Below are 24,842 nucleotides of genomic sequence, written 5' to 3'. Positions count from 1 at the left end.
AAAATAATCAAGTGAATTTAATTTACATGGATGAAGTAGTGAACGTTTTAAATAATGTACAAATATTAAATGCAACATAAAATGAAGTGAAGTGACTTTGAAATCGAGTAAAGGTGATTCATATGACAGTACAACTCACATGATTGATTCACGTGAAAAATTATAACAATAGTTATTTGTAAGCATCGTTGCAATTAAAGTTGTTTGTTTATGGATAGTATGAGCGCTTATCGGATAATTTTCTGTTTAAATTATTTTAATAAAAAAATGCAATAATTATTTCAAATATTAAACAAGTAAATAAATGAAGTTCTATATGATTAATAGTTTTAATTTTTATTATAAAAAATATGGTTTCAAAAAACAGGTAAAAAATTGACGTCTTGGCCTATTTTAATTTTAGATCTGAATTCTTCGAACTATAATAACACTCATTCACACTCTATTTTTACATCGATTTTAGTGATCATTCAATAAAGTTTAATTTAATTTACAGTCGTATGAGAATTATTTATTCTAACACCGGAAAACTGTTTTTAATATCTTTTTATTCATCACATTAAGAAAAATATCAACAACTACAACTGAATGATAAATAACTTAATAAACTTAGTGAATTCATCCCTTATGTTTGAAACATTTTGATTTTTATTAAAAACATTGCCGAAATTATGTTTATAAAGTATTATTTTCTTGATTTTTATTATTCATATTCATGTTTAACAATTTAAAATAATGTTGAGTCTTCATTATTTTGGTAATTATACACTTTCGCGGTCACCTGGTTTTTTGGCTCTAGAAAATCGAAAAATGGATGGATTTTAATGATCTTGGCCTCAAAATGTTCCATTTTACGGCGGATTTATAAAAAAAAATTAGTAGAAATAGCTGGAATGAAAATTTCTCATAGTTTTACTGTTTTAAATCGTAAAAAAAACGGTTTTGCAAAATAATCCTTTACAAAAAATTATCTCATTATCAGATAAAGTTCTTATATTTTTTCTGTATTCTACATAAATTAATAAACAATTTAAAAAAAAATCCAAAAAGAATGATTTTTTCAGTTTTTATAGCTTAAAATGAAATCGATGAAAAACAATCAATTTTCGTGAATAGTTTCGTACTATATTCAATATTAATGTCCCGAGTGCATGTCAAATTGTCGATAATTTAATTTTCTCGAGTGCGCGAATGCGCACGAGAGGAAATTATGAGACAATTTGACATGCACGAGAGGGCATTTTGGCAGACTATTTCCTGAGAAAAATTTAATTTAAAATAAACAATAATTGTTCCTTTTCTTAAAATATAAAATTAAAACCAAATGATGTTTATTAATCCTAGACGAAAATTTGGCACTAGTGCAAATTATCGATAATTTGCACTAGTGCAGTATTATCGCTGAAATTTGATCGTTGCTAGGTAAACATAAAATATTACAGCTTTTTGGTTGGCTTAAATTTTTCGAAGGAAATAGTCTATATAATCCGCCGTAAAATGGAACATTTTGAGACCAAGATCATTAAAATCCAACCATTTTTCGATTTTTTAGAGCCAACCTAACCTAACCTAGGTTAGGTTGGCTCTAGAAAAACGAAAGATCTGTATAATTACCATAATTTTTTGTAAAGGATTATTTTGCAAAACAGTTTTTTTTACGATTTAAAACAGTAAAAATATGAGAAATTTTCATTCCAGCTATTTCTACTAATTTTTTTTATAAATCCGCCGTAAAATGGAACATTTTGAGACCAAGATCATTAAAATCCATCCATTTTTCGATTTTCTAGAGCCAAAAAACCAGGTGACCGCGAAAGTGTATAATTACCATTATTTTGGGTCTTTAGTTACTTGTTTAAATTTGGAATTTTCTAGATCGTAATTTAAGCATTATGATATCAAAGTCACGTTATAGTCTGTCCTTTTACCACTGATTCCACCATTTCGAGATATCACGTAGAAAATAATCTCTATAATAGTTACTAAGAATCGTATATTATAACAAAATGATAGTTTTTATTTATTTATTTCAATTAATTGAAATTCCAATTAATCAATATTTCTATCAAAGTCAATTTGAATATTGAATTTTGAATTCCAGGAGTTTAAAAATTTTTACAAACTTTAATAACATCAAAATCACCGGAAATCTTAATTAATTATTTTCCAGACGATGAATACATAAGTATTCGAAAGCTCGGAAAATATATTGAAATTAGCCCATTTTTACTATTAAATAATTTCGAAAATCAATATTTTGAAAATGTATTCCGCTGTTCTTCAAAGGGGAAAACAACTAATGCCTCGACGAATATTGAATTACAACTCCTCTGTAGGGCGTGATGTAAATCGACCTTTTTGTCAATATTAACATCCCCAATGGCTCGCATTTGCAAGGAGAGAGTATAACTACTGACTAGTTTCGACGTTACTACGTCTCATCTGAGCAGTTTAACACCCCTCGTTCGGGCTTGAGACCTGAACTGAAGACAACGTCAAAAAGCTCGAGAACGGCTGGACCGATTTGGCTAAATTTGGTCTTGAATTATTTGTGGAAGTCCAGAAAAGGTGAATGAATATGAAAATGCTCGGAATTGAATAAAAACAACAATTTTGTTTTTATTTGATGTTTTATCAGAAATTAAATTTCCGAACGCAACCATTTGACAACCAACTATATGTAGATTGATAAATCGACATATGGTTGCTTGTCGATGCGGCGCCGTGTTTAGTCCGTGATATTCATGTGCTGATTATTATTTTTTTTTTCTCGATAAATAGACTTTAATTAGAATTTGATAAACGATCAGTAGTTTCCCTGTTTTTTTTATACAACATACAAACATCAACCTGAAACAGTCAGTACATTAATTTTGCGTGAAAAATGTTGATTTCTTTTCAATGTTTCTCCGATAATTTCAATTTTTGTTTTAATTTTTCTGTTACTTCGCTACTTTCATACTTTTACAAACTTTTGCTTTACCACTACATCCCCTAGTAAAACTTCCCTTCACTTTGCTTCGTTGCTTTTGAGTGAATCCGCAATCTCGCGATATAATTTTGAGGTACTTCCAAAGGTTTTTTTAACATAGTCTCCTTTTTCACCCTCCCAAATAATAATTACGGTCATTAAATTATGCTCTAAAGTTATCGTCTGTGGAAAATCTATCTCATACCAGACAAGAGTCGCTGGGGATCGAATCTGGTGAATACGGTGGGCAGTCAACCAATTCGAAATACATTTCGTGAATTTTACCCACGGCTATCACCAAAATTATAAAAAAGTGCGTATGAAAAAACACTTTGTTTTTTTTAAACAATTTTTAAGCAATTTCTCTATTAACCATATCCATTAATGTTGAGTAATAATCTCTTGTTATTGTTTTTCTTTTAAAAAATGGATAAACACAATGGCGTGCTTGACAGATTACGGTTATCTCAATCAGATAGTGTGTCATCATCGAGAGTTCGTGTATTAGGAAGGAGTAAATACTCAAAGAATTGAAGCGTGCATATTTCCGTAGGCGTAATATATGAAGGGAAATATAACCCGAACATGTAGTTCAGTACCAAAGGCGACGTTGATGCACAAAAAATGAAATAGATAAGTTCCAACACTTGTTAGATGGAATTGTAGACTTGTATAATTTTTTTTTAGGTTAGGTTAGGCTCATTTTAGGTGTCGTTTCAAACTCTCGGAGTTATTTTAAGCATTCTCTTTACAAATCATGCGATTTCTTCGTTTCAATATCTTTTTTTGTCCAATTACGGCTTCCCAAAAGACATCAGCCTTTGTTAACGTCAAGGGGTCTATATAAAGGCCTATGTGCTCAACGGCTCCTTGGCCTTCCTAAATGTAACTATGAACTATATATGGTTGTATAGTTCGACCCAACTATATACCAAACCACATCCACTTCCTTCGCCAGGATAATACGGAAGTCTTACCAATATCATTAACAGAACCATTTTGTATTATGTATTTCAACAAGTCAAGATGCTGCTTACATAAAATCGGTGTTTCTCGTTAGACGTCCGGTTTCTATCCTTATTTTGTGAATTGGTATTAATACAATTCATTTCAATCAAATCAAATCTTTCCACCCGACACACTACACATTTGATTTGATATAAATTTTTCTTTGGGGCTAGTTTATTTCATTTGATGTGTTATTTTCATCTCGATTAAACAAAAGCTGTTTAAAAATGATCTCGCTCACATGGTTTATTTCTAAAATTAATTCTCATCAGAAATCCCTGGACGTGTCTTAAATTTTCTAAACCGTATCCTAGGCATAATAATGTTAGAAGAACGTGACTTCGGTCTAAAAATACACTGATTTAGTTGATGGCTTGCCAGTGGGAGATAATCATTATTTATAAAGATTAATTGTTCGAGACACCGAACTTCCAGTTTTTTTTTGTTTTTTTTTTTCGTCGCACATTTAGATGTACATCGTTTATAGGAAATAAACCGTATATCAGATAACATTTTAAGCAAAGCTACCGGAAAAAATTTATAAACCCCCATTATTTTTTGGCGAGGAATCGATTTTCGTATTTAAAATTTAATTTCGATTGTTCAGGGTGGCCCAGACATCGTAAATTGATTCCACACCCTGTTTCGTTAACTTTGTAACAAGCTGAGTGGCTTGTGAACGTTTTTCTTCAAATATTCCTTTGTTCACGTATTGTGGCACAGTAGTCACTTCGTATTTATTTATTCTAACTTTCGAGTTTTTGAGGAAATCAACCTTCCATTCCATTCGACAAATTCAATAAAACCTCGAAATTCTTCCTCTACTTATCTACACTTTGAATCAAAGTAAATTTGTGGTGATTTTATTCTTTATTTTCTCTGTTCTACAACTGCAACTCACTCCAACAATTGGGAATCCAGTTGAGGGGTGCAACCATGCCGGATTTCCATAGATAAGTCCTAATATTATATTTAATATATAAATAAATCTGAGTTGTTTTTATTTTATAACTGCTTTTGTTCGTTGTGCTCTTTTGAATACGCAGTTAATGCGGTTTTATTATTTTTTCAATAAATTTATTGGTTGTTGAAACTTTTTTTATGGTTCTTAGCAATAACTATTACTTTGGATAATCGTGTCCGGGAATAGTTCATAAGGTGTTTCCAGCTTTTCCGCCTTCTTTATTAATTTTTAACGTCATTCGTTAAAAAGCTTGTGGCGTACATCTGAGTACCAGTTTTTATATACTTCAACTGAGGCCGAATACCACTTCCTGAGGAAGAATCTCTTGCCGGGGATTTAAGGTTACAACTTTTACTTAGGTCAGTCAGCAATTCTAAGCAATTTAATTAGCTACGTGAATGCTACAGGGCGTTGTTTCATATATTTTAGATATAGTGAATTGACAAAAAATAGCGAAAAAGGTATGTCGATATGTTTTTTCTGTTTCGAGATATCTTAAAAATGTTGTAAACATGTAGACTAATTAAGTAAGTTGTGTTAAATTTTAATCATTATTCAAAACTGTTATACTTGTTTGCCAGTGAATCAAAGCATAAAATATAAGTAAAAACCAAAAGATAAAATTTAAAATATGAAATAATAAAAGACGAAAAACCACTCAGATATGTCTTGCGAATTATCTTGGAAAGGGTTTACTTAGCAACACACATAAACTACACGACACGAACGATTAACCGCGACGACAGAGTCCTCCCGGAATCTCCCATAGAACTAAAGGGAAAGGAAGGAGACTATGCGCGAAACCGCGACGCGGTCTAGGCGAACAGAACGACAATGACAGTGTTTTTAAAACCGTTTTAATTGTCTTTTTAAATAGTTTTTAGTAAGAGCATTCGACAAAGTTATTTGGAAAGTGGATTTTATTATAACACTGTTATTATTCATATGATTTGAGTTTAATTATTTTAAATAGAGTACTTCTCATGATTTTTATGTTGTAGTATATTTAATCGAAAAACTAGAATGTATTACAACTTGTAGAATAGCTGTTAAAATTCAGATTCCTCTGAATACGTTTATAATGAGATCGGAGATCCTGTTAGGTCTAAAAATTCACCAAACAAAACATCACCTCATGATTAAGTTACAGTTTGAAAAATGCGATGGGTTAGAAAAACTTAGTACAACTTGCAATTGCTGCATGTAAGTCTAGTTTAGAAGCAATTGATACGGAAGAAACGTGAATATTATAACATAAATAACGCATATAAAATAAAGTAAAAGAACTAGAAGTTTGAGCCAGGGATATATCATCAAAAAAGGAACGTCGTGCTACTGATAGGGAATACATTGAACCTCTAACGTTCATTGGAAGTTCAGACAAAGTCGGAGATAATGAAGATTAGAATAATGGACCTAAAGACCATTGAATTTTATATCTCATCTAAAGTTTCTTTGACTCAGATTTCGTATCAGTTTTGTTGTAAAAATTTAACAATACGTGAACGACAATTTTTATATGCGAACTGATTCGGAATTAGATCCGCGAACAAAGCTAATGTCACGTGTGACCGTTCTCAAAGTCAGAACATTTTTATTTATAACACAATTTCAAGGAATGATAAAAAATACAACGAAAATGGTAGGACGAGTAAAAAAATTGATCTTCGATTTGTTACGTAAATTATTGAATTAATCAACAGGGTTTATTGTTTTGGGAGACCGTTCGTCTGTAATTAAAATACCGAGATAAGTATTTTTAGAAATTGAATCGGTAGGTTTGCCAAAAAGTTAATTTAAGTGTAATATTTTTGTTAGAAAAAACACATCCAATAAGTAGAAGTCCGTATCAAAGTTTTAAATAAAATAGAATTAGAATTGTTAACCAGTAAAAAAATTTATGCACTTAAACTCATTTTTAACGTTATCAATATTTATCTTTTGATAACATAATGATATGAAAAGTTTCCCCATGTCGTAGAATTTCCGTGATAATTTTTGGCTTTTCTTGGTTTTTACGTTATATTTATAAAAAATCGATATATTAACAACGTAACATAAATGATACCTTGAATTTGTAAAGTATAAGATGTACAAGGTTGCCAAATTATTAAGGAAAAATGAATTAAGCAAAAAACAAAAAATATCATCGGAAACTACAAAACCCCAAGTGGTTAGGTTGTGAGCTGATGGAAGAAAACTAAAGCAGACAGGCCTGCAAAAACTGGGACGAACGGAGAGACAGTTCCAGTCTTACTACCCATGAAAATTTTAAAGGATGCTAGTGATAGATATTCAAAGCGATTAGACCAAGGATCATTGGAAAGAAAACAAAAAAGATTAATGAAATTCACGAAATAATAAATTTAGAGTTTCACTATATATTATACTGTTGGTAAAGACTCTAGATATGGGAGAAACTGTTCCATAGACTGTAACGGAGAAACAGAGTATCTGCTCTGTCGTTGCCTTGCCTTGACGAAAAAACGACGTCAAATCCCCTGGGCACAGTAGATTGTCTCGAAAAAAACATCATAAATAGAAAAAGTAAAAAGCTTCTCCCAATATCGAAAAGGATGGTTAGATAATGAAGTTCTAGAATTGTGGAAAATGAAGAGTAACACAATGAACCTTAGACATCCGAATGAACCACGGCAAATATAGGTCGAGGTTGGACAGTTTTCGAAAAAAAAATATATGTTCTGAATATGATTCTAATTATTCTGAAAATCCACTAAAAGCGTCTAACATTCTTGATACAAAATTAAATGACGTCCAGAGATGGTTATACTTAACAATATTCAATTTCCGCAATCCTCTAATATCAAATATCGAGAAATACACTTCGACTCGAAACTCAACTAGAAGGAACACATACCCATAAAAAGGTATGCACTGACTACGTTGAAATACGAAATTGGCATCAGAAAATAAAATTCTCATCTACAAATCTGTTATAAAATCTTTTTAGATATTTGGTATCCAGCTCTAGGGATGTGCGAGCGATGAAAATACAACTATAATCCAAGGATGCCAACCCAAAATATGATAGCTAATGATGGTGTGAGTCAAACCAAACCTAAGAATCCCATTTGTATAGGAATAAATTACAGAACCAAGTACAAAAGACTCCTACTCCACAAGACTATAGAAGGCTCAGAAGGAACTGGCAAGCTGATCTGAGAAACGATTGAAGGGGAGCATCGCTGGAGAAGACTTCATGACGTCAATAGGAGCTGACCTCCTCCAAAGCCCATCAATAAGTTTATAGAACTACTTGTTTTGATTGCTTACAAAAATGTTATAATCAAAATCGCGATGGTAATTTTAAACGGTTTTTTGATTCAATAACAAAAAAACTTCATATCGATAAGAAAACTTTGAAATGTTTAGGTTTTCATAAAAGATGGTTGACAATAAAATCTATTCTTCATTTTTTACAATTTGTGATGTCATTTTTCATGTAAAATAATTCAGAAATAAACAAATGTTTCTAAAGTCTTATATAGCCAACTAAATTTAAAATACGAAACTATCCTATGTTAATTTAAAAAAGATATGCATAACTTTCGAAACGGTTAGAGCAACATTGGGCCTCCCCTGTACAATATATAAAAAGATATATGTGAATGGTGTGAAATATGATTTTTTTTATTAGAAACCTAGTTTGAATACCTAAAATTAAACTAAAAATATAGAAAATTTGTTCAAAGATTTAGATACTCACTTTCCTGTTCGTCGAGGTCTGCAAATTTGATTCCACCGCTAGAAAAAAAGAAACAGTATATAAAATGATGTTTAAATTATTAATATTTAAATAATGATTATGTTTATTGTCATGTTAAAATTGTAAACCCAGACAAGAATAACCAAAATAAAAAGAAAAACGAATAAGCGAAATTGGTTTTATAGCCCCCGTAACAAAAAAAAAAAATAAACCAACCAAAAGTTTTTTCATTTCACTTAATTAAAAATTGAAAGTCACGCGCAATAGTAAGTGGACGCACACAATGAGCAATTGGAAAGGAAACTATCCTAAAAATCATTGAAATACCAGCCCTTTTCTTTTTTCTATATCCATTTCCAGAATAATCCATAATAAATAAAAATGTCCCTATTTCCCCCAATAACATAACAACAACGAGCTTCTATCTCTCTCTTTGTGTTTAATGTTTTAATTTTTAATTTATATCAGAATAATGTACCGACTAATACACGAATTCAGAGAATCCTCGCGTGCTCAGTTCAAAGTGCTAAATTAGTCACTAATGTATTTTCATTAGTCGCCCAATCTAGTTGTATAACGCCGCTGGACAAAGTCAGGTGCGCATTATTGAAAAAATGGACACTTCGATCATTACCTGTATCTATGCTTGACATTTCACTACTTAATTTAGTAGCAAAATATCAGAAATCACAATAGAAAACAATAATTAACAAAACAAACATTTAATAACGACATTAAAACGCAAACATTCAGCGTAAAAATGATTCCAGCCCTGTAAAACAGCGACTGCAAACGTCTCGACGACCCATAAGCGCCGTCCCTGGTACGGTGACGATGCTGCGCAATAGATTACGTGTTCCAACCGGGCAATTACAGTTATAAGAACGATTCCGTTTTGTGTTCCAACCGACTTAGGTATCGTTTGTGAATCGTTTCCAGGATGGTTTTTTCAATACTTGGTTGTTATCAAGAACCGTGCAAAGCGGGGACGTCTTCAAAATATTCCATAATTTGAGACTATAAAATATTTAAACACGAGCACTAATTTAAATATGGCGCCGATATAAGGTGTCAACGCGCTGATGACATATTTCGGAACAACTCATTAACATGGCGTCAATTTATGACATTCATATATGTAATAGTTCTATATGGACAGTTTCTATAAGTGGAAGGAAACAAATAGTGTATCGTTCTCTCTCTCCTCCGAGCGCTTTAGTTAATTATTATTTTCACACTACTGATATTTTAGAGAATGTTCAAGCATGCGCAGTATAGATAAAGTAAAGTAGAGACGTTTTTTCCCATAAGAACCGTATATGAGTTTAAATGGGAACCTGTTAATAAGGTGTTGACAATATACTAGAACCAAGCTGGAACCTTGGGGGATAGAGAAATCATTGTTATTCTATCTTCGTTAGTGGAACGCTTCTACTTATAGAAACTGTTCATATAGAATTATTACTATATTAGACCACGTTGTTATCCAGGATTTTATTTAAATAAATTAATATTTCGTCCTTAAATTCATTATTATTAGATGTATTCAATACGTATAAAATATTATTTTCAAAAACAAATGTTTAGCTAAAATTTTTCACGAAAGAATTTAAACAAATAAAAGTTAAAATATTTGATGTTTCTGAATAAGTGAAACTTTATACGTCGATGCGAATTCTTATTATCAAAACGAGTTTATAGATCCAGCGTGGACTAGACGGTATGTCATTGACGCATAGGTTAATCCCGTACAAAAAGATTCGAATGTTAATTTATAGTATAAAAAAATCTTTGGATATATATTTTAATATAAAACTAATCTTTTATTATAAATCACATTCCAAATTACTCTAGTGACATATGAAATAAAAAATAATTTGTTTTACGGGGGCTATTGAAAAAGTGCGGAATTAAAAAAAGGTTGGAAGTAAACTCATTTCAAAAACGACTCTAATCGTTAAAAAAAATGAACAAACATTAAAAAAGTACTTCATTGATGCTTATGTACAGAAAATATATGCCACTTTTGTTAGACAAAATGTACTTTGAGAAAATAACATTCACCCCATATCAAATCTGCTGCAACGTGAGAATAATAGCTATATCACATAGATTTCAAAAAAACTCAATCCGTTTCCAAAGTTTGCAAAATAAACAACTTAACATCCTTGGCATGTAGATACCAGATCCAAAGTACGTATGTATCTTCTTACAGCCGTTAAAATGAAGATTTAAATAATGCAGAAAACAAAACTACAATTTTATAGTTTGTAAGTCAGTAGAATTTGACAAGATTGCAATTACATATTGCTTTCATAAGTATGCACAAGTTTGAAAGTACCACTAAGACTATATTGGACGAAAAGGCGTCAAGAAATATAAGAACCACTACGTTAGCCGGTGTTGTTTTACTAATTTTGGCACCCATCTTATGGTATACCTTAACTCTTCTATTCTATATGAACGTTATTCCATTTTCAAACTGAACGCACCACTTCCGGTAGATACTTTCATTAAATATTTCCTTTATAATACGATGCATACAGATACCAAAATATACGTCAACAGTCGCCTAGCGGTATCAAACGGAAATGTTCCATATTTTTTGAATAGCCGTAGTATTAATCATTATTAACTATGCTAATAATAACATTAGTTTATTTCACCCTGTAGGTGAATTGACAAATAAATTAAAAAAAACGAAATGAATCAATTGAAACGATTCATGACTTTATTGCGCATATAAAAGTTGATAAATTCAAACTATTACAAATCGTTATGTGAACGTTCCAATTGAATGAATTTAGTAATTGATCACGCAAATTTTTTATTTGATCTAATATATTTCAACCGATCGTGCCTGACAAAATAATTATTTTTAAACTACATAGTTACAAATTATACTTTTATTAAAAGATATTCCATTTGGTTACCATTAAGAATTTAATCTAATAAACTTAACCTTACTTTTATTACTGAAGTCGTTAATATACCGCCAAAATAAAAATCACATGTTTTAATAGTTTTTAAAGCTTTATAACAACAATAATCCGTGTAATTTCATTTTTCATACTGATCAATCCATACCGATGATTATTTCGAACTTTTACGTAAATGCCAGCGCCCCAATAGTAAAATTTCAATCTTGAACAAGCTAGTACAAATCAAAACAAACAGCGGTTTTGTAGATGTGATTTTTATTAATCAGAGCTAAAATATTTGGAAGAATAGCAGTGTATATTGTTGCTTGGTGCATTAAAATGAATCAGAGTTTAAGTTCAATTGAATTTTTGAAAGTGCCTCAACAAGTAAACCAAGGCCCCTCGTCGAAGTATATGTATAGAAATCCACAAATATTGTTTTTGTGGAATTGGAGGAGGTAGGAAATGTAAAATTATTGCTGAAATTTTCATAAAATATCTAGGTGTATAATGGTTTAATTGAATGATACAATATTGATTGAAATTCATGTAATTTACGTTATGAAAATAATAACCTTCAGTAAATGAATAAATTTTCATGTATTTGATTTCTAAATTTTCTTAATATTAGGATGTTAAATAAAGAAAAATGGTTTATTCAAAAACTCCTAAAATATATTTTGATAAATCATTTTATTTAATAATTTCCAAGTGAATACCTACAAAAATCGAATAAAGTGTGTGTAGAGTTCTTCAACATTCCAAATATTTTTGAAAATTAGTAACATATACTTGATAAACATTATTTATAAATTGAAATTTACTATATCTAATATTATTGAGTCTGCTTGAGATAACCTTTAAAAGGTCATTAGACTTCCTATTAAGCAGATTATGTGTCTAATTGTATTTCCAAAATCAATATTGATTTCATATTGAATATCTGTCCCACATTAATAAATCATGATCACCAAACCTGTTTTATATAATATTAATTAAACTGAAATTCCTTGAATTTTGTTTTGTTAGTTTGTATGAACACCTAGATTGCACAAAATAATTGGGTTACAATTAATAAATATTGATGATGAGTTCATATTCAACATAATTGTAGCTAAAACTGATTGTCATGCATTATTTCTTTCTCTATTATCAAGATTATTGATAATATTAAATAACGGTTTTAGTAAACAGCAGTTGAGGTATGTATATGTTTAGGGTGTCATGTACACTGTAACCCAAAGGGTTAACTGTACCCTTCCTTTTCTTTCTGAGACACTGGAAATACTTATTTTAGAAAGTTTAGGATATGTGATGATTCTAGCTGCCAAAGACCTTGGTCTTCTATTCTATATGCTCCAGGGTATAACACTCTGGAGTTGCATAGAAAAAAATACTGATGGAGTTTTCACCCTCTACATAACAGAACACACACGTTGCACTCTCTGCTAAACCTAGAGTCTTAGTGTGCCCATTAAGCCGACCAGACTCCTGATGGTATTCCTAGATTATTTTTTCTCTAGGTTGATACATTCATCAGATCTTCTCTGGTTATAGTTTCCCACTGCCTATCTCAAACCCTGTGATTGTTCCAGTAACTAGTTTTTTCCTCATCTATATTCTTTTCAATTGTTTTCGCTATTTCCAAAAGGGTTTAGGTCCTTGGGAGGATTTATTCAACCCTACTTTCGTAAATCTGTCGGCTATTTCAAATCCATTCACTCCAGTTTATGATTTAGGATAAGATAAAATCAAAGTTCTATTGATGTGAACTGTCATTATTGTTGCTTCAACCCTTAAAAAAAATCAATTCCCACATGTAGTTCTCTTCTATTTGAACTTCATCTATTGTAGTATTTTTAATATTACAGTTGTGCTCCACTTGAAGTTAGAAATAGTAGCAAAACGTTTCACATTGTGTTAAATCTGGTGATTAAGATGGATGTGTGGCAAAAGCTGTTAGCCCATGTTCTAGTTACCTTATTTTCTCAATACAAATAGAGTTTATCCACTTTTGCAAATTTTTATCTGTTTTTTTTTCAATTGAAGGACGTCCCTACCATTCCTCAATATAAACTGACTCATTTTTTCTACAAATTATTCAAATCAGTTGGAAATAGCCTTCTAAGTTAGGGGCCATCCATAAAGTACGTAACACGTTAATGGGGAGGGAGGGTATCACCGAAGTGTGACATCGTGTGACAAGGGGCATGGGGGGGTCAATAGTTTTGTGACGTCACATGTTAAAATTAAAATACTAAAACGCAAAGTTTGGATGTGAATTGAAAATTTAAAAAATTTTATGAAATGTTGGACTTTTTATTATTTAATAAAAATAAGTAAAAAATGAAAATAGCTGTTTTCTCTTGATTATTTTTAAATACATACATAAATTTAAAAAATGTGTGACGTCACATCAGGAGGGGGGGGTTATAAAATAGTGACAACCTGTGACAAGGACGGGGGGAGGGGTTCAAAAGTCCTAAAATTCGTGTGACGTACTTTATGGATGTACCTTTACTACATTATCATCACAGAGAAATTTAACAATTTTTTGAGCTTCTTTGGAACCTGTTTTTTGACTGAAGAAAAGAGTTGTTCAAGCGGTTATAGTGACATACCAGAGCAGGTTAAAACTTCTCACTGCTTGTCTAGACACATGATTGGAGACTTACTAATAATTGAAATAGTTCCAGTATAAGTAATTGCTGCTATAAAAATTCATTCAGTATTTTTTTATCACTTGTCATATATTAATTGTGGGTATCTGAGAAAATTACTAAATAAACAAAAAGTTCTTATCAGTACTTAATGTAAAACAAATAGAAAAAAGATGATGTTTTAACTTGACATGCAGTAAATAAAAAAAAACATACCCAAGAAGGACTGAAGCTGTTTCAGGTACTCGGAAAACCTGTAACGAATATATAGTGTTAAAAATTGTTTGAAAATACAATAAATCAATATTTGAATATATACTCACCTTCCATCCAAGATTTTCGAAAAATGTACACAATCTTGCTTGACCTGTAGTTTTTCCTCCACATGGCCCTGAAAAAGATAACTTTAATCTATAACATATATTTATATTGAGTTGATATAATTTTATACCAGGAACTATTTATATTGATATTATGGCTTACATATAACAATCATCAAAATTAAATTCAACTGAAATACTTTTGAGGTATACAATTATATAAATTTTTCTCAGAATCTAAAAATTATTTCTTCAAGTACAATAAACTAATTAAAATATTTATTTCCAATAAAAAGTGTAAGGATACATTCTTTTAATACTAGAGCTTTAGAGAGTGTTTGGAGCAATTTGCTGACTCTACAAATTCCTTTTATATGCTTAGTAAATATTGGAAACAAATTATAAAAAATATATCCTCATGAAGTTTTGTAATCTAAAATATTCATTTTTCATACCTATATCTGCTAAGTAGGTATATGTAATTTTACAATGTTCAAAATATTGCTTATAGTATAATTATAAATTTTAAAATGATCGAAAATTTATTTCATGAACGAATGCCTTACAATGAAAACTATAGTCATAATTATTTTTATATCATTATAAAATCTGAATTAAAATCGATACACTTACCTCCAGTAAGCACTAATTTGTAGAGGATATGATTGTTCTGATTTTCTTCCATGATTAAAAAAAAATGTTAATGAAAAATATTTTATTTCAACTGGAAATGGATTTAAAAATTCATGAAAAAAATGATTTTATAACTGGTCTTATTGTGAGGAATAAATAAATGTATAATGTGATTTATGTCAAGAACTGGAGCACATGATTTAAATTTTGTTACTTGTAAAACGCATTTTGGATTTTTCGCGAGTCTTTGCGACGTAAACACCGCACGAGGCGGAAAAACGTTGTCTAAAAGACAAGCAACAGAGACCCAATTTTGTCAATTTCAATTCTTTAGCGCATTGCGCAAACGCATGTGCAGAAATAGATTTTGAATTGACAGGAGCAAACATAAAGAAGCACGTGTTTCCGGCACGACATGCGCCGATTTGACTTCCGGTATTTTTTTTGAACTTTATTAAAATCTACGTTTAAAGTATGAACGTTATTCAGTACATTAAATAATAATGAATTACATTAAAATACATAATTACCTTTATAGCCCTTTTATATAAACTTATGCTATAAGTCGTATTCTTTTTCGTGAAAAGTGATTTCTGTGTATTAACTTGACATATGTCAAGATGACATCGATGACACATAAGTAGTGGCTCATATTTTTATTACTGATTTATATTTTTATCTTAAGAAAATGGTGTAATAATATCTGATAAAGAATAAGATACTGCATTTAATGCAAAACATTAATAATGGCTAACACAGGTGTCTTACCCTTCGTTAGAGGGGTCGACTTTACTAGAAATGATTTTAGTGTAAGTTTATATTTCAACTTTTTGAATAAAATTTTAATGTTTATTTCGTAGGGAGATAGATTTCCTTGTGCTGTAAGTTCTATGACTGGGGTGCAATGGCTGAAATTAGATCGTACAAATTTAGAAGAAATCCCAAAAGAAATGGGTAATCTTCTAAAACTAGAACACCTGTCTTTAACTAGGAATCATCTTGAGAAACTATATGGAGAACTGACTGAATTAAACTGTTTACGGACACTGAACTTAAGACATAATAATATTAAAACTTCTGGTATTCCTGCAGAGCTTTTTCACTTGGAAGAATTAAGTACTTTGGATTTTAGCCATAATAATTTAAAAGAAGTTCCAGAAGGTTTAGATAAAGCTAAATCTTTGCTAGTTTTGAATTTGAGTAACAATCAGTAAGTGAATATTCAAAAAATGATAATTTTGTGTGAAATAATAATTTTTTTTAGAATTGAATCAATTCCCAATTCACTGTTCATAAATTTAACAGACTTATTATTCTTGGATTTAAGTGAAAATAATTTAGAAACTCTTCCACCACAGACTAGGAGGCTTGCTAATTTACAAACATTAATTTTGAATAACAATCCTTTGGGTCATTTTCAGCTTAGACAATTACCTTCGTTACTTAATTTAGAAACTTTACATATGAGAAACACCCAAAGAAATTTGAATAATTTCCCTACAAACTTGGAGAATTTAATCAACTTGACAGATATTGATTTGGCCCAGAATAACCTGCCCAAAGTACCTGATGCCTTATATTCATTGCCAAATTTGAAAAGACTCAATTTGAGTGAAAATGAAATCAATGAACTTTCTTCAGGTAAGATTAAAACTTTTAAACCATTTGTTATTTCTATCAAGTTTTTGATTATTATTTGTTTTTCTCAATTTTCCATCTTCATAGGAATTTATTTCATCTTTATAATGTTTTTTCCTATTTCAAGTTCTTCTTTTATCATTTACAGCCTGTTTCATAATCCCACCCTAACTGACACTTTAACTAAAGGTTCATTTAAAGGGCCTTTAACTTAGTTATTAAAGTGAAGTGGTCCCATAATCGATTTCTAATGGTCTCAAGTAAAGGCTCCTTCAAGACGTTAAAAGGGGGTTGAATGTATTATGAAATCGGCTGTTAGGATAAATTTTGCTTGTAATGTATACATTTGATCTATTGTACTTATTATTTTAAATGTAAATTACAAAAATTTCAAATTCAACAGGGCAAAACATCTTTTATATTTAATTCTATTGCCTTTTATGGTAAATGAATATTTCTTTGAAAACGTTTGTGCTCATATTTTCAGCTATGGAAACTTGGCAAAAATTAGAAACCCTAAATTTATCCCATAATCAAATCTCTTATCTTCCGGCTTCTTTATGTAAATTAACAGCATTACGTCGTTTCTATATCAATGATAATCAATTAGATTTTGAAGGAATACCATCTGGAATTGGAAAATTAGGGAATCTAGAATTGTTCTCAGCTGCAAATAACAGGATTGAAATGATTCCAGAAGGACTCTGCAGGTAACCTCAACATCTAATACCTATTTGTATAATAATCAAATCAAATAATTTCATCTTAGATTTCCTTCAGCAAAATTATATAATTTGTTATTTACCCACACCATTCTTTTACCGGCTTAGTTCTACTACAACCCAAAATTTCTGCTTAAAATAAGATTTTTTCAAATATTGATAAGATTAAAACTTTTTGTTACAAAAAGACCAAATTTGGGTAAATTTAAGAAATGCTTCATATTAAAATCAAGTCATCTGACTATAACTTTAGTGCTTGCCAAAATTATTATTTTACCATCCAGAAGTGTGCTATAGCTATTATGCTTTTTAAAGAGTCAACGAATGGACATTTGATTGATGCAAATGAGAATTACTTTTCAAGAGCTGAATGTAAGAATACCTTCAACTGAGCTTCTGTTATTCAACTTAAGATAGTTTTCTAGAGATTATGGTAAGACCACTCCAGTATACAAAAAAAGAATTAACATCCAGGATGCCTGCAGCTGGATCTCCATTATTCATATCATGATTATAGCTTGCTAGAGAACATCCATGATCAAACATATATATTAGTAGAGATTTTGTTTATTGAAAATGATCCCAGTATACAGAAAGTATAAGCATAGCATATAAGCATACTACCTATGTATGCATATAGTAATGGATCAGTAATAGTTTGTAGTATATAGTATTATTAGAAGTCACACCTTTGCTTTTCTCTTACGCACTAAGCTCTATGGCATATCTCACAATTTGTGACCATTGCCTTGAAGATATTGAAATTCAAGCAATTGTATCACCAGCTAATAGTTTTTTCTCAACCTCAATCCACTAAAGCCTCTTTGGGATTTTGGAATGTAATTATAAAAATAAATAATATCATATTTGTGAAGTTGTATATATTTCTTTTATATTATGTAAATAGCTATTTGAATTTCTTGATACCAATTTTTTTAAGGTGTGGATCGTTGAAAAAACTGAACCTAAGCTCAAATAGACTAATAACATTACCAGATGCTGTACATCTTCTAACAGATTTGGTTTCCTTGGATTTGAGGAATAACCCTGATCTAATTATGCCACCAAAACCCGTAGAAGCTACAAGAGGAGCTGGAATTGAATTTTATAATATCGATTTTTCTTTGCAAAATCAACTTAGACTTGCAGGGGCACATGTACCAGCTCCAACACCCGTACAAAGTACAGTATACTTTATTAAATAATTTAACGTACAGAATGAAGAATTTGTTGTATTTTATATTTTTTATAGATCCAAGTAAAGATCCCATAGCAAGAAAAATGCGCTTGAGAAAAGGAAGGAGAGATCACGAGGAAGCAGATCAGGATCAAGCAAAAATTTTGAAAGGTATGAAGGATATTGCTAAAGAAAAAAACAGAAGTATCCAGGAAGACACTAAGGTAGAATCTTTAAAGTAAGTATGTTTCTTTTGATTGAATTAATGTTTGGAATGCATTATTTAGTAGAAAAGTTTCAATCTGTTTATATTTTAGACCGAAACGTTGGGATGAAGCTTTGGAAAAACCCCCTCTTGACTATTCAGAATTTTTTGAGGAAGAAGCTGGGCAAGTTGCCGGTCTTACTATATGGGAAATTGAAAATTTCCTACCAAACCGCATAGATGAAGTAGCATATGGAAAATTTTACGAAGGCGATTGTTATATTGTACTAAAAACTTCTTTAGATGAAAATCAGTCGCTTTCTTGGGAAATATATTTTTGGATTGGAGGAAAAGCATCAGTAAGGAATAAAAGTTTAATGTTTCTTAGTGAGTATTTTTACTAACATGTCTTTATTTTTATTCCAGCTAGATAAAAAAGCATGTTCTGCGATACATGCAGTTAATTTAAGAAACTATTTAGGAGCCCAATGTCGAACAATCAGAGAAGAACAAGGTGAAGAATCAGAAGAATTTTTGAGTCTTTTTGAAACTTCTATAACCTATATTGAAGGAGGCCGAACTTGCAGTGGGTTTTACACAGTTGAAGATATGGTGAATTTGAATATATTAACATTCTCTAATTATTTGCTTAATCTGCTCTATGTTTTCAGAACTTTGAAACAAGATTATATAGAGTCCACCCGGCTGGACCTTCAGTTCATTTAGAACCTGTATCAGTTTCAGTATCTTCTTTAGATCCTAGATTCGTATTTATATTGGATACTGGAATGATTATATTTGTTTGGAATGGTAAAAAAGCGAAAAACACGTTAAAATCAAAATCTAGATTAATGTGTGAAAAGATTAACAAAAACGAAAGAAAGAACAAAGCAGAAATTATTACAGAAGCAGCTGGTAGTGAAAGTAAAGATTTTTGGAAACATTTAGGTATAGAAGATGGGTTGCCACCGGAAGAACCATTTAAGGTAAGATTTTTGTTTTCTTTAGTATTTATGTTTGTAAAAATTATTTTCTTTTTCTATACACAATGTATAAAATGACACTAAATACTTATTTATAGGAACATGTCGATCCAGACTTTGTTCCTGTGCCTCCGAGACTTTATCAAGTACAGTTGGGAATGGGTTATTTAGAACTACCGCAAGTTGAATTGCCCCAAGGCAAAATAGTAAATACGGTACTTTTAAGTAAAAACGTGTATATATTAGATTGCTACCTAGATGTTTTCGTATGGTAAGTGAATTTGTTCTTTTTTTGTTGTATATATTTGTACCTAAATAAATATAGCACCAATTGATTCAGCATTACATATTTATGTTTATCAATTGTACATTCATATATACATTTGAAATTGTTTTGAACAAAAGAACTAGTGGGGGTTAAACCGTGTTGGAATTTTGAAAATTTCCGACGTGTCTGTTCCCACTTTGGAGCCATTATAAAGAGAGGAGTGGGGTAGGGTCATTATTCATTTATTGATCCAATTCCGTGGTCTCAATATGCCTACTCCTTGCAATTAATCACCCCTGTATGGATTTTGGGATATCATATACACTAGATCTATTGTGTCTCCCTTTCTGGCTTTGATACTGAACAACCCAGAGGTTACAGCTACCCATTATAGGGCCACATTTTTTTTCTTGCCTAATTCGTTTAATTTTTCTAGACAATCCCAAACAACTATGAATCACCCCCATTGGTTGATTTTAAAGCCTCAATCTGCCTACTCCTACAAAAAATAAAAAAGTGATTCAAATAGAAATAAAAACTTTGTGTACATAATAATTTTTTTATACTCACATAATTCTTACTCTACATATAATTAATAAAAACTTTTTTTTATATGTAAGGATTGGTAAGAAATCTACTAGACTTGTAAATGCCGCTGCTGTCAAATTATCAGAGGAATTGTTCAATATGATAGACAGACCGGATTACGCACGAGTTACAAGAGTCAGAGAAGGAACCGAAACTCAGGTATGTAAATCAATTGAAAATGTTTTAGATAAAATGTTTAAATGTATCACTAAGTCATTAAATATGTTCTCAACAAAAAACGACGGAAGAGACGGAAATATAGGTAAATAGTTTATTGACCCCATATGTATACAATTAGTACATTTGTTTTTGTGTGTTTTTTTTAAGATTTCTAGAATGTGCAAACGAGGAATTGGCAATATTTCAAGTTTTTTGAAGATTTCACTGCAATTGGTGTTTTTATATTCATTGTAAATGATCCTTATGACAAATTTCTGAAGGACAAAAAGTATCTATAGGTTTACAAAGATAATAAATAGGAGTGTTAATTTTATAATTAATATATATAATTTTATTTTTCAGATATTCAAATCCAAGTTTATAGGATGGGACGAGGTGATTGCAGTAGATTTCACTAGGACTGCTGAATCTGTGAAGAAAACAGGCGTTGATCTAATAAAATGGGCACAACAACAAGAGACTAAAGCAGATTTAACTGCCCTTTTCACACCTAGGCAACCGCCAATGCCTCTATCAGAAGCTCAACAATTGATGGAAGAGTGGAATGAAGACTTAGAAGCAATGGAAGCTTTCGTTTTGGAAGGAAAGAAGTTTGTGAGATTGCCAGAAGAAGAATTAGGTATGTATTAAATTACATTTATAATGTGAAGTTGATAATTTTATTTTAAGGTACATTCTATTCCCAAGATTGTTACGTATTCTTATGTCGTTATTGGGACGATACTGATGAAACAGCACTAGAGGATGAAATGGATGATTTCCAATGGGTCTGTTATTTCTGGCAAGGTAGAGATGCATCTAATATGGGTTGGCTTACGTTCACTTTTACATTGCAAAAGAAATTTAAAGCTCTTTTCCAAGATAAATTGGAAGTTTTGAGAACATATCAACAACAAGAGAACATGAAATTCATGGCACATTTCAAGAGAAAATTTATCATCAAACAAGGAAAGAGAAATAAAAAATCAAATAAAAAAGAGGTTGAATTTTATCATCTTAGATCGAATGGTAGTGCTTTGTATACAAGATTAGTACAGATCCAACCCAATGCTTCTTATTTAAATTCAGCGTTTTGGTAAGTGTATCCTCACAATAATTCGGTTAAATTTGATATTTTTTCGATTTTAGTTATATTCTTAATGTTCCGTTTGAACAAGAAGATGATTCTGGTATTGTATATGTATGGATAGGTTCTAAAAGTGATCCGGACGAAGCTAGGTTAATACAAGAAATAGCAGAAGAAATGTTCAACAGCCCTTGGGTGACGTTACAAGTATTATCCGAAGGTGAGGAACCGGATAACTTTTTCTGGTTAGGTCTCGGCGGCAAAAAACCGTACGATCAAGATGCAACGTTTATGGAATATACAAGGTTATTTAGATGCTCCAACGAAAAAGGATATTTTATTGTTTCTGAAAAATGTTCAGATTTCTGTCAGGTAAGGGGAAATATATAAAATACAAAAATTATTTCAAATATTTTTTTTTTCTTCAGGATGACTTAGCTGATGATGATATTATGATTCTCGATAACGGTGAACAGGTATTTTTATGGTTAGGAGCTAAATGTAGTGAAGTAGAAATAAAATTGGCAGTAAAATCTGCCCAAGTAAGTATTTCCTAGATACACTGCCCGACTCTTGAGTAATGGTGTTAGAATTTTTATTATAAATGCCTGATTCAAGCATAAATAAAATCCCTTTAATCCGAGATCTGAAATAATTGTTAAATAAAAATATATAAGTGCGTTTAATCCAGATAGAAACATCTTAAAGGTCACCCGAGGATTTTAGGATTGATATAACTAAAAAGCAATGACAAACAAATGAACCAAATCCATAGCATGATGGTTGTAGATATCTCCTCTGAAGTAGTTATTAATTACTGCCAATGATGGATCATTAAATATCTTCCTAAAGCTTTAAATGCACCTTGGTGGTTCAAACTTACCTCAAGGAGCTGTATTAGGTATTTTTTAGACCATTCCACTATTTTTTCAGGCAGAGCTGCTGGTAATAAACATAAATGTTCAGGAGTATTAAAATAGGGACATCATTAGACAATACATTTACATTTTCTTCAATAGCAAAGTGATTTTGAGTGCAATTTTAAGCTAGATTGGGAGTGTAATAAATGCTAAGAACTAACAGAAACAATGAGGAAACCCAACCAGATTCATAATCATATTTAATAAGTCATATGAATTACTCGAGACATCCAGAAATGACTTTAAACTAGTGGTTGGTCTTCTGACAGATAACCGCTTCCTCAAATACCATTTGATAGATATGGCAGTGAACTACAACTGCATAAACCATAGAGACAGTAGAGTATCTATTTTGCAAATGACCTGTCTGTATCAACAAAAGGCTGAGGTATTTCGAAGGAGTGGTGTCTAGAAGAGTCTACATATTTTGGAGGAAACTTTAAATCTATGTTTTGGGTTTTCTTGTTAGATTAATTAATATAATATGGTAAATATTTCTTTTTTTTTTTCATTAAATTATGTTTTTATAGGTTTACATTCAACATACTAGAGCTAAACAGCCTGATAGACCCAGGAAACTATTTTTAACACTGAAAAATAAAGAATCGACCAGATTTACCAAGTGTTTCCATGGTTGGGGGCTCCATAAAAAACCCCCAGAATAGTATTATCACATATATATGTATTTATTATATATTTCAGAAAAATTTTGCTCCAACTATTTGTTTTAGTATACCAAAAAAATTGCTTGATATTCAATTTATAGTTTATATTTTTCACATTGTAATAATTTACTCCATATTTAATTTCAAATTTATAGCTATTAAAAATCGTTTATGAAACTTTTTTTTAATTGGTATTTATTTATTGACAAAATTTTCATACAAATCCTCTTTTAATAGATTGAATGTCATATTAAAAAATTAATATTATTAAATATTAAATGTCATATGGTTCATTCAATTTTATTCTTTGGATCGACTTAATTCCAAAAAAAACTGATTTTAAAGTTCAACTCAACTGATGTTTGGCCGTGTTTACAATTTTTTAAAATAATACACACTATTTTAACAATCTTGTGTTTTATTTCTATTTCAACTGATAGAAAATTGTAATCAGTAAATTAAATCAGTGGGAAGAATAGTGAGATACATACAGTGAAACTTTATTAAAAGGGCACTGTACTTGTGAAAAAACATTTTCTATTTATAATTCTAATTATCCACCAGTACTGTTGCACTCAAAGACCTCTGTTGGTAAGAGTTTTTAATAAATATCTCCTTTGTAAATCCATTGAGATCCCCCAATTACAGATATTTATAGTAAATTGAAAATTCTTCAACAACTTGGTGTTAACGAGCTGAAATTAGCGACCACAGGAATCAGTCAAACAAGGAAAACCCAGAGCCGAATAAGGTCCTAGTCAAAATTTATAACCAAAATACTTGTGTTGAATCTTATTTTTGGATAACAATGATATTGATTAGATAGGTGATAATTATTCTGTACAACAAATCTATTTTTTTATGATATATAAATGTCAGAATATGAATTTGGGGGAAGAATCTATAAGCTTTGAGCACACCTTTTATTATTAGCAGGTAATGATTCTGAATGAAACAAATGTTTGAAGATGAATCAGGGGAAGAATTAATAAAATTTGAGAATTTATTCTACTTTTTGTAACCAATAGTGTTCTGAGTGTCCAAGACCCAATTTTATAAGTGCATCAAACATCAGTTAAAACTACCATTACCAGTTTTTTCATGTTTTATAAATGTTGTTTAATGAAAATCTTCGGTCTAAACGTTATCGGCGGTCTGAGGGTAGTTTAATCTTCATTAAACGGAGGATGCAAATCTAACTTTTTCATATTGTTTACATTTTTACA

At 30.7% G+C, this 24,842-nt stretch overlaps 3 protein-coding genes across 3 annotated transcripts in view; 1 reads left to right on the top strand and 2 right to left on the bottom strand.

Annotated features, from left to right (window-relative positions):
• The window catches only part of LOC130450332 (TRPL translocation defect protein 14), a 28,783-nt gene extending 13,223 nt beyond the window's left edge, over nucleotides 1–15,560 (bottom strand). Inside the window, exons 1-4 of the mRNA XM_056788671.1 lie at nucleotides 15,205–15,560; nucleotides 14,575–14,642; nucleotides 14,468–14,505; nucleotides 8,671–8,708 (exon numbers count right to left, since the gene is read on the bottom strand). Of these exons, the coding sequence (XP_056644649.1) occupies nucleotides 8,671–8,708; nucleotides 14,468–14,505; nucleotides 14,575–14,642; nucleotides 15,205–15,256 (196 nt within the window). The 5' untranslated portion in view covers nucleotides 15,257–15,560. The remainder of the gene's footprint in view (nucleotides 1–8,670; nucleotides 8,709–14,467; nucleotides 14,506–14,574; nucleotides 14,643–15,204) is intronic.
• The window catches only part of LOC130450384 (protein phosphatase 1 regulatory subunit 14C), a 321,652-nt gene that overhangs the window by 246,812 nt on the left and 49,998 nt on the right, over nucleotides 1–24,842 (bottom strand). The window lies entirely within an intron of this gene.
• LOC130450288 (protein flightless-1) lies at nucleotides 15,612–24,020 on the top strand. Its single transcript, XM_056788618.1, has 16 exons — nucleotides 15,612–16,013; nucleotides 16,065–16,414; nucleotides 16,469–16,845; nucleotides 17,330–17,552; nucleotides 18,505–18,746; nucleotides 18,817–18,979; nucleotides 19,059–19,305; nucleotides 19,373–19,558; nucleotides 19,618–19,932; nucleotides 20,028–20,200; nucleotides 20,818–20,944; nucleotides 21,308–21,584; nucleotides 21,635–22,040; nucleotides 22,094–22,403; nucleotides 22,460–22,573; nucleotides 23,482–24,020. The coding sequence occupies exons 1-16, from the start codon at nucleotides 15,951–15,953 to the stop codon at nucleotides 23,614–23,616; spliced, it is 3,708 nt and encodes a 1,235-aa protein (XP_056644596.1). The 5' UTR covers nucleotides 15,612–15,950; the 3' UTR covers nucleotides 23,617–24,020.

This window comes from Diorhabda sublineata, chromosome 1 (assembly GCF_026230105.1).
Source record: "Diorhabda sublineata isolate icDioSubl1.1 chromosome 1, icDioSubl1.1, whole genome shotgun sequence".
Classification (NCBI taxonomy): Eukaryota; Metazoa; Arthropoda; class Insecta; order Coleoptera; family Chrysomelidae; genus Diorhabda; species Diorhabda sublineata.
The sequence above is the reverse complement of the archived record's forward strand: the minus strand, read 5'-3'. Positions and strand labels throughout refer to the sequence as shown.

Excerpts from the sequence above, each read along its gene's own strand:
- LOC130450288 (XM_056788618.1), top strand. The coding sequence starts at position 15,951 with ATGGCTAACACAGGTGTCTTACCCTTCGTTAGAGGGGTCGACTTTACT. Across the intron at positions 20,201-20,817 it reads TACCTAGATGTTTTCGTATG|GATTGGTAAGAAATCTACTA; the intron begins GTAAGTGAATTT and ends TTTATATGTAAG. Across the intron at positions 21,585-21,634 it reads ATTGCCAGAAGAAGAATTAG|GTACATTCTATTCCCAAGAT; the intron begins GTATGTATTAAA and ends TTTTATTTTAAG.